Source organism: Phalaenopsis equestris, unplaced genomic scaffold (assembly GCF_001263595.1).
Source record: "Phalaenopsis equestris unplaced genomic scaffold, ASM126359v1 Scaffold000287, whole genome shotgun sequence".
In the NCBI taxonomy this organism is placed as follows: Eukaryota; Viridiplantae; Streptophyta; class Magnoliopsida; order Asparagales; family Orchidaceae; genus Phalaenopsis; species Phalaenopsis equestris.
The window spans coordinates 1,313,342-1,323,969 of record NW_018164729.1 but is presented as its reverse complement, the minus strand read 5'-3'; the positions used below and the strand labels follow the sequence as shown (position 1 = coordinate 1,323,969).

The window sequence follows — 10,628 nt, the reverse complement described above, 5'->3', positions numbered from 1 at the left end:
TATCACTTTGCCGCCATAAAAATTCTTTTAAAAAACTTGATTCGATATATCCTACAATCTTACAATCTAAGAATAATTTAGATGTATATATTTTTTAATTCCAACCTTATTCCTTATCTTTTTTTTATTATTTCAAGTAAGAAAGTAATTGATTTTAAGGCAAATAAGTTAACTAAGAAAGTAATTAAAAGTTTTAGCATTTTAATTATTAAACTTTAATTAAATAAAAAATGCACAAATGCATTAGCTGGTGGCATATTACATAAACTTATAATTAATTAGGCATTTAAACATAGCTAATCATATTTTCATTTAAAAACACACTTAAAAGTAACATTTGCTAGTAGCAATTTCAAAACCACTTCAAGTTTTAATAAAGTATAACAATGTTTACCATTACTAATCAACAATAATTTAACTGCTTTCATTAAAAGTAATTAAAATCAGATTAAAAAAAACTTAAAAGTCAACAATTAGTCATTCAAATTCCCTACATTTATTAAAAAAAAAATCATTTTAAATTGAGGAAAAAAAATAGCATCTTTTAAATACATTATCTATGTATAAATCAAACAAATGAGTTATGGCTTGTTGCCCCATGTCCGGCCCATATCATATAACATTACATGTATCATATTTTATATAATTAAATATTATAAAATATAAATGGATTATAAGTATATAAGAATATGCAGCAGCAACAAGCAATCTCTTCAAGCCTTTCCTCGCTGTCCAGACAACAAAGGAAGATGAACAGCAAATTTCTTCACACCCTCACCCGCATATTTAGTTGCATAATACCATTTTGTAGCCTAAAAACATGAAACTTTGTTGCTCAATTAAGTGTTAAATATACTAAAAAAAGTGCTAAAAAATTAATTAATTAACTTTACAGTGTTAAGATAGAAATAGAATGCCACCATGACGAAGTTATCATCTAGAAATGTCACAAATTCAGCTTTTTTTAGGAAGTGTTCAGTCTAAGAAATGGACATTAAGCATTTTCTTAGCCTGATCTCTGATTTGAGTTTTAATGTAGCATGTATAATAGAAAAGAACATTTGCATACATAGCACACAATTCTTATGTACTTACAAATCTCACAACTAAACTTTCATATCTACACACATAGCACTCAAATATATAATATCATTGCCACTCTTTAAAAGTGAAATACACATTTTCATGCAATAGGTTTAAAGCACCAAAATGTAAAGTTTGTAAATATGAAAGATTACGTGTGAGATATATAAATACATAAGAATTGTGTAAATTATGTAAATTTCCCTATTAGAAACTCAGGAATTATTTAATTAGAGATGAATTAAATGTATCTAAATATTATTTTGGGACATTTTTAAAAGTTAAAAAAGTGATATCTTTCATGTCTATACATGTTTATATATCTAAAACCTAAACTTTTCTTTTTACAGTTTTAACGCTCAAATCTTTCATGTCACGTAGAAAATATCACTATTTTAACTTTTAAAAATACAACTTTACCTGCATAGGTAAAGTGACATGTGTAAAAATTTAAATTTAGATTTCAGATGTGTAAATGCATAAGAATTGTGTGGTATGCATGTAAATATTACTTTTTTAACATGTTCATTATAATGTAATTTTTTTTTTTTCGGTTCTCAAACCCTTCAAAATTTCGCTTTTTCTTTTGCTTCAAATCAAACCTCACAAAAGTTAAAATGCAAGGAAATGAAATGCACTTCAAGCTTTCTACATTGCAGATACAGCAACTCCTATAAAGAAGAAAATCACTACTGTTGTTTTTAAAGAGGATTATTGTTACCTTCTGCTTTCTATATTCTTGTTTGGATGAATCTAAGAGAAATGCTTTCAAGAGTTTGCACAGTTCCTTTGGCTTCTCGAGATTAACAGCATGACCTGCGTTCTGGATGACTTCAAGCTGGGAGTTCTCCCCTAAATGCCTGCAGAATTTTAGTGTTTCAGCATAAAATTATATCAAAGGAACCCACAGCAAAAATATTACGTTTTTGGGATAATTACATCCATTGCTCTTTAAAAATTACAATTTACAAAATCAGTATTTTTGAGCTATCGAAAAGACGCATTTTAGTGCGCAGTGATCAAACTGTGAGAATTTGATGATTGTGAGTTTTGATGCTCGAGTGAGAATTTGAAAAATGGATGAAAAAGAGTAGAATGTTTCTAGTGATATATGAACGAAACGAGTGCTATGCATGTAAACAGGGAAGTTTAGATGTGAGATACGTGAATCCATAAAAATTGTGTGCTACGTATGTAAATTTCCTAAAAATATAGACAGAATTTTACATATTGTTTGTGCTTAACTGACTTTTTCAATCTGTACCCCAACTCCAACGGAAATATCTGATCTTTCTCTCCCCATATAATCAGGGTTGGCTGCATGGACAAAGAAATCACTCATAAGTCGTTAAATTGCTCAAGATACAGAATTAATTGGAACATCGAAGAGATAAAAAATCAAACAAATATTTAAACATTTAAAGAAATATTGCAGCTTATGTTTTTATTGAAAATTACATTGAGAAAAAGTATCTTCACCAGTAGGATACTCCACCCAAGCTATAGCCTTAGGTACTCCATTTGATTTTAACGTTCTTAAAACTATGTCTCTTCCAAGAGAAAATATTACATAGGGTTAAACGTATGTACGACAACGGCAACGGTCCAGATGAGTGCAGGAGTGCAGAAAAAAAAAAAAAATCATACTCAAGGACTTATGTATATTGGCACCGCTGTTCGTACATACGTCACCTCTTCCACCTGGTGTAGCGTGTATTTGGATCCTCTACAATTGGAATTCTAACCGAACAAAAATGGCAATCCTGGCCATCCAATTCACTTTAGATGGCCAGAATTCTCTGTTTGAAATCTCAGGGATTTCAACGAGTGTCACAGGTGTAAATTTACTAACTAGAAAGGATCCAAATCAGGTTGCACCAAGCGCATAAGAATGTGGCATGTGTAGTATCAGAACAACAGGTTACTAAAGGAGAGCAATAACAGCTCACCTGAGAAATCTTTGGAAGATCTGAAAGTTTTCTGTCCCTGATTAAAGCGAAGATTAATTCCCTCTTCTCATCCACATAATCCGTGCACATTACCTGTCAAGGAGAACAATCATTCATTGAAGGGTTCAATAAATAGAATGTCATTTACATGTTTTATTGAGCAGACTTCAAATCTTAAAACGAGTGGTTTCTAATAACTAGAAAAGTAAAGCATGTTTAGTATTTGGTACAATCAAACCTCGGACGTAATTAGATTTTCAACGAAGAGCATGCATCTTCTGAAGATTTTGATGAGTGGAAACAACCAGGTGTTCTCCTGTAATCTTTTTATAACGAAGGCCTTTATCATTTACAAATTTCCCATCAATGGTTCTCATTATAAACGGGATTTATACTTAATGTTTTGTTTGCTACTTGCTCTTATTGGGCTTTTTTAGTTCAATAACAACAACATGCCTTCATGCCAGAGAGCGGGGTAGCTTATATATATAATTTAATTTTATATTTATATATATATGACTTATATTTACTGAGCAAAATAAATTCTTTCATAAATTTCAATGAAATGAGGAGCTTATTTTTTTCATTTGAGTGAGAGCATCCTCGTGACTTATTTATTAGAGTATTGATCAAACTATTTTTAATGGGTGTTGATGGTTCATAAGCATAAATTTGTGTTTTTATAAGGTAAATACAATCAATACAGGAATGCATCAAGTCTATTGTGTGATAGAACTTATCGCTTAAAGTAAAATTTTATAGGATAGTGGTGCGACTTGCAGTGCTTTATGCATGGCGCAGAATGTCGGCCTATAAAAGAGAAGCATAAAACTATGTTAAATGTTGTTGAGATTAGAATACTTAGGTGGATGAGTGGCATACAATATTAGAGAGAGTCGCCTTACATGGTTCAGTCACATTAAAACCATCTAATGATCGGAATAGTAGAGTAGATGCTTTAGATTTGACTTGTGATGAGAATGGTAGAGTTAGAATTAAATGACCTCCTCATATTGTATAAAAAAATGATCTTAATTTATTAGAATTAAATGAAAAAAATGAAAATATGAACAATAGGACACAATGGAAAAAAAAGATTCATGTAGCCGACCACACTTAGTGGGAAAAAAAGGCTTGTTGTTGTTGTTGTTGTATACTGAAAATTTTGTTTGCTACTTGCTCTTATTGGGCTTTTTCAGTTGAAGAGAAAAAATACAACATATAAAATTTACTTATATATATCTTTGCTTACCTTTAAGAGTTACTGACCAAAATCAATTCTTTCATGAATTTCAAAGAAAAGAAGAGCTTATTTGTTTTCATCTGAATGAGAATATCATCATGACTTATTTATTAGAGTATTAATCGAACTATTTTTAATGGGTGTTGATGATTCATAAACAGAAATTTGTGCTTTTACATGATAAAAACAATCAATACAATAAAATACTAAATCTTCGCATCAATGAAAAGTAGAAAAATCTCAGATAAAGACCTTAAAAAAAAACACTTTACAGTTGCTTGGGATTTATTATTGAAAATTTATTGTGAGATATGTACTTCCTGACATAGAAATGAAACGCAAAGAACACAAACAAATACAGATCGTTTACGTGGTTCGATCCAACTAGATCTACATCCACGGGAGGAAATCAATCAAATAGTTCACTAAGGCAAAATAAATGGAGAATACATAGCTTATACATAGAGATAAGCTCTCATCTTCCTTCTATTGCCTCTCTCTCGAGCGACACCTTGATACAAGGCCTCAAGATGCTCTCCTCCTCTCTAGCTCTCTAGTTATTCTCTCATCCTTTTTGGTAGCTTAAGATCTATTCCCTTGCTCTCCTAAGCCTCACACCCTCTATATTTATAGAAGCAAGAGAGTGGTGGCTGGGAGGTAGGTGGGAGGTAGGTGAGCGGTAGATGAGATGTGATAGGTGAACGGTACCACATTACAAAAGTGACATTTTACCTTAGTTCAATAATTGGGGGTCAAAATAACAATTCTCCACATTGACCCTCAATTGAGAAGCTTCGAAGTAAAGATTCCCTTCACCTGGCCCCTGAGGGGCCCTCAGCCCTTGCTTGAGTTTGTTAAGTCCAAACAGTACATAGACTTAGCAATCACGGTTCTTCCAATAAAAAAGTACAGACCCTTTTTCCCGACTCATTGTATGACGATACGAGTGCCTTTAGTTACTCTGATGCAGTCATTCTCTGCCTTGAACGAGCATCTGTTTGGCTCCAGCGTACATAAAGAAATCAAATTTCTTTTGAGCTCTGGTACGTACCTGATATTTTTCAGTACTCATTCAACTCCATCAAACATCCTTATCCTGATTGATCCACTTCCAACAACCCTGTGAGCTTTATTGTCCATCATTTTCCTGTTGCAGTGTCTCGAACCAGTTTTTGTGAGGACACATGTGGAAAGAACACCCTGAGTTGAGGATCCACTTCTTACTGGATTCAGATTCTGTGATCACCAGGGCTTCAGCAGAATCGTAGTCATCAGAGGCTATGTTTTGTTCTCCTGATTATTCTGGCTCTTCTTGATACTTATTCTTCCTGTCTGGGCAGTTCCTCTGTAAATGACTGTCCTTGTGACAATGATAGCATTTGAAAGATCCCCTTGATGACTGATTCCCGCTATCCTTGTTTGACCTTGATCTGGACTGATACTGACCATTTCTTATATATTTCCTGTCCGATCTTCCTCTAACAATAAGACTGTCTCCACTGACTTCCTTGTCCCTATCATGCTTCCTTTGAAGTTCTTTGGCTCTAATCAGAGATTGAACCTCCTCCAGAGTAATAGTTTGCACCCTTCCATAGAGCATCGCATTCTTGAAATGCTCGTAGCTCTTAGGAATAGAGTTTAGCAACAATAGTGTCTTGTCCTCATCGTCCATGTTGATGTCGATGTTCATGAGGTCGTTGATGATCTTGTTGAACTAGTCGATCTGCTCTGAGACGGATTTGTCTTCATGCATTTTAAAGGAGTATAAGCGCTACTTCAGAAAGAGCATTCAGAAAGAGTCTATTAGCCAGAGACTTTGTCAGGTAGAGTACCTCGAGTTTGGCCTAAAGTGCTTGAGTTGTTGTCTCCCTCGACACCACCCTTAGAACTTTGTCGCCCAAGCTCAGGATTATCAAACTGTGGGCCTTGTCCAGTATGTCAATCTTCTCATTCTCGGTCATGTCGGTCGGCAATGCTGCCGACCCTTACAAGGCTCTGAACCAATAGAGCTCTCATCTTTACTCTCCATAGGCCGAAGTCGTTCTTCCCGTTGAATTTCTCAATGTTGAATTTGACGAAACTCATTGTCGTGGCTAAGATTTCTTCCAATGAATTATACCCGCTGCCCTTCCAAGAATCAGACTGAAATCACCAAAATGTTGTATTATTGTATAGCAACCAAAAGTTTTCAGCCTAAACCTGCCTTTTAACACCTTGCTGTCCAAGAAATTCTCATCAAATTTCTTACCTTCTCCCTGTGAACTCCACTGCCTTCCCAACCGAACGGAGAGCTCTGATCCCTTCTAGCAGAGATCGCACCTATTCACCGGAGAAAACTTCCTGTTTTGTGCTCGCGCCTCCTTCCAGCAGGCACTCCTCTGCGTCAAGCGGAACAAATCAGGAATTCCTCCTCTGCCCCTTGCACCCCCCTTGCACGAGAATAATTGCCTCTCCAGAGCCGTCGCGCCTCGCCAAACTGCTCAGGTCTTCCTGCTTCGCGAACTCCCGAACAGAGAACTCCCTGAACCCTTCTCTGCGCAATCTCCGCCCGCAATCTCCACCTCTTCCCTCTGGCCGAGCTGCTCGCACTCGCAAGACCGAACTTCTGCTCTGAAATCCTCTGCTGGCAGCCCTGTCGCAAATTTTCGACCCTCGCTCGCGGACTATTCCTTCTCCGTCTCGCCGAACTGCACAACCTGCGGTGCAAATCCAGTCAATCAAAGCTTCCACTGCTCACCGAATCTGTCGCGATTTGGTTGTCTGCGATGCGATCCGCTTGCTCCCCTGTTCGTGAATGCCGAACTCTTATTCTTCGTTGTTGGTCTCGAACACCTTTATGCGGATACCTCTAGCCAAGAAGTATGGATCTTCCCACAGACGCGTCAATTATTGTGAGACATGTACTTCCTGACATATAAATGAAACGCAAAGAACACAAGCAAACACAAATCGTTTACGTGGTTCGATCAACAAGATTTACGTCCACGAGAGAGAATCAATCAAATAGTTCACTAAGGCAAAAGAAATGAAGAATACATAGCTTATACATAGAGATAAGTCATCATCTTCCTTCTATGGTCTCCCTCTCAAACGACACTTTGATACAAGGCCTCAAGATGCTCTCCTCCTCTCTAACTCTCTAGCTATTCTCTCATCTTTGTGGTAGCTTAAGATCTCTTCCCTTGCTCTCCTAAGCCTCACACTCTCTCTATTTATAGAAGCAAGAGAGTGGTAAGTAGAGGGTAGTTGAGTGGTAGGTAACGGGTAGGTGAGATGTAGTAGATAAGCGATACCACATTATAAAAGTGTCATTTTACTTTAGTTTAATAATTGAGGGTCAAAATAATAAAAATAATAAAATCAAGTGTGAGCATGACCTTAAGCAAAAAGAAAAAACATAATGATCAATAGCATGCGAATAGAATCCCATTGGAATGAGTTTCGCAAACTTACATGTATAAAATCCGACAAAAAGCAAGCCGGCAGAGCCGGCGGTGGCCGGCAATGCGAGAGTCGAATAAGCTGCCGAAGCCTCTCCGGATTCTGCGGCAACAAAATGCTTACCGCCTCCTCCGGATCATCCACCACAAACATCCCTTCCTTCACATCCTTTTCCTCCAAACACACCCCGGCAGAGATTAACACCACCTTCTCCACCATCGCTTCAAACATCGCCGCAATCCGATACCCCACAAACCCTCCATAGCTAACCCCAACCACCGCCCGGATCCTATTCACCCCAATCGCCTCCATGGCCGCCATGACGCACTCGGCTTGAAAGGTCTCGCTGCGATCCGATCGGGAGGTGGAGGATCCCCCGAAGAAGAGGAGGTCGGGCACGTAGAGATCGAAGCCAGCGTGGAGGAGGGGACGGAGATAGGAGGACCATTGCCAGGTAGCGTTGGCGCCGAAGCCGTGCAGTAGGAGAATTGAGGGGCGGGTTTCTGGGTTAGGATTTCGAGGGGTCCAGCAGCAGATGGTGGATTGATCTGCCTGGAGGTGGAGGATGGTGGGACAGAGCCCGGCGGAGAGGAAGGAGCGATGGTAGCACCAGTCGCGGTAGGAGGTGAAGCTCAGGCAGGAAGAAAGAGGCAGCGACATTGTGGCGGATCCCGGCGGCGAGGTTGCCGGAAACTGAGGCTGGGGTAAGGTGGTTTTAGTTGCGGGGACGACACGAGGTTGCGAACATCAGGCTGCGGTCTCGAATTTCTGGTGTTTGAATATATAAATTATTCTTTGCGGATTCTTACGTAGGTCCCATGTAATACTTTATTAATTTCATGTAATAAATTAAAATATTTTTATTTTTACGCAATATAAATGTAAATGTATATATATATATATATATATGACTATCAATCAACTCATGTAGCGGTATTATGAGGGCATTCACATACATACAACACGGTTTCTATCTAATACACTGTTTTTTATATTTTTATCACCTAAGTTTTTTATTTCGCATAAAATATTACCAATTTAATTTTTAAAATATAAAATTTAATTTTTTTTTGTACACAAATAACAATATATACAGGTAAAAATTAAAGTTTAGATGTTAAAGTATGTAAATACATATGAGTTGAGTGGTATGTGTGTAAATGTTCTTTTGAAAAATTTTCTACATATTTTATTAATATAGCAATGTATGGGGCATCAAATAAAAAAAATTTACATAGAACTATATTAAAGTGGTATATATAGAATAGATTTAACATTTATTAAAATTATTCTAAATTTAATGATGTATATGAAAAAATCCGTATTACAATAAATTTAATTCTATGTCAAATATATTTTTAAAAAAAATTATCGGATAGAAATTCTGAATATATTTAAAATTTATTAAATTTATTTTGAGATTTTGTATTGCGCTTAGTTTTTGTTCATCTCTAAACTAATTCAAAATATATAAAATTTACCCATATAAAAAAATGTTCTTAGAATGTGCTGGCAGACCATGTTTTTAGTTCACCAACCCACACCAAAAAAAAATTTAGAATATGATGGAATTGAAGAATAATAAATACTTAAAAAATATTATTAATTTAAATTAGTTTTATAATAGTGTGATAAATAAAATGAGCGATTTTGAGATAAATAATAATAAATTAGTTGATATAAAATATTAAATGTCATATTTTTAGACATTTTAAATAATTTAAAGATAACATTTTAAAATGTAATATATTTTTTAATATATTTTACATTTTTTTCTCTTAAAAGAGCAGGCTTACGAGCTAACGAGACAAGTCGGGGTTGGATTGAGTTAGCTCATCGAGCTCTGCTCATGAGTCACCTATCGAGTCGAGCCCGAGCCAGCTAACAAGGTGGCTCGGCTCACTTACACCCCTAACTATCAGTCATTTTAAGCTAAAACTAATTTTACAACTTGCTTATTGGTTAATTGCTCTCATTTTAATGCTATTAGTAAGAGGGCTACATATGAAATCTGGTCCGATAAATATAAAAAAACAGTAATTTAATAGATGTCACGCCTATGTTCATATTAATAATGATAAATTAAAACTTGAATCTATAAAATGTGTATTTCTTAATTATAAAGTTAGAATTAAAATTAAATGGCATAAGCTATGACTATCAATCAATTCATGGCATCTATTATAAATATAATGATATTGACCAAGAGGATGTGTCTAATAGAAAGATTGATTTTCAGATCGAGACAAAAACATTTTTTAGGATGAATTTCCATGAAGTTTCCAATTGTCATGAAGATGTTCTTTCCTCGTCATCATAGTATTAACCACAATAATATTCTATTGAAAATAGTAGAATAAGCAAAAAAAGATTAAGCTGCCAAAGACTTATGGCGAGAATAATTTACTTGCCTACCCTAAAAAAAAGTATTGAGTGTGGCAAAGAATCATTCGTATATAAAGAGATTGTTGATTCAATGGACTTAGATAATTGAATGGTTAACTGGGGAGATGGATATAACTATTATTTTTACATGAGAATGACACTTGAGATCTAGTGGAGTTACCCAAGGTAATGAAGTTGTTTGCTCTAGATGGTTGTTTAAGAGAAAGTAAGAAACACTTGAAATTAAATATGTTAAATACAAAGGTGTATTAAATTGTAAATATATTCAAATATACCCCACAAGTAGACTTTATAGGCATTTCTCTAGTAGCTAGATTTGAGTTTGTGCTCCACAAATTAATGCTTTGGCCTCCCTCGAAGGTCGAATAAGTGAGATAGATTTACTTGTGTTTTGGGTCAAATCTCCATCAAGTATATGAAACATTAGATAATTCACTATCCATAGTTTCATCATTATTTTGTGAGGATTTTTTTTGTCTCTCATAGGTGCAAGACATCATGGTTAG

General features: G+C 35.5%; 1 protein-coding gene across 1 annotated transcript; it reads right to left on the bottom strand.

Moving 5' to 3' along the window:
- Positions 1–535: 535 nt before the first annotated feature.
- LOC110025031 (monoacylglycerol lipase abhd6-A) lies at positions 536–8,461 on the bottom strand. The gene is made up of 5 exons (XM_020725267.1): positions 7,729–8,461; positions 3,033–3,125; positions 2,333–2,400; positions 1,805–1,943; positions 536–812 (listed from the first exon to the last, which is right to left on the bottom strand). Exons 1-5 carry the CDS (start codon positions 8,374–8,376, stop codon positions 714–716), a joined length of 1,047 nt encoding a protein of 348 aa, XP_020580926.1. The 5' UTR covers positions 8,377–8,461; the 3' UTR covers positions 536–713.
- Between the last annotated feature and the right edge of the window lie 2,167 nt (positions 8,462–10,628).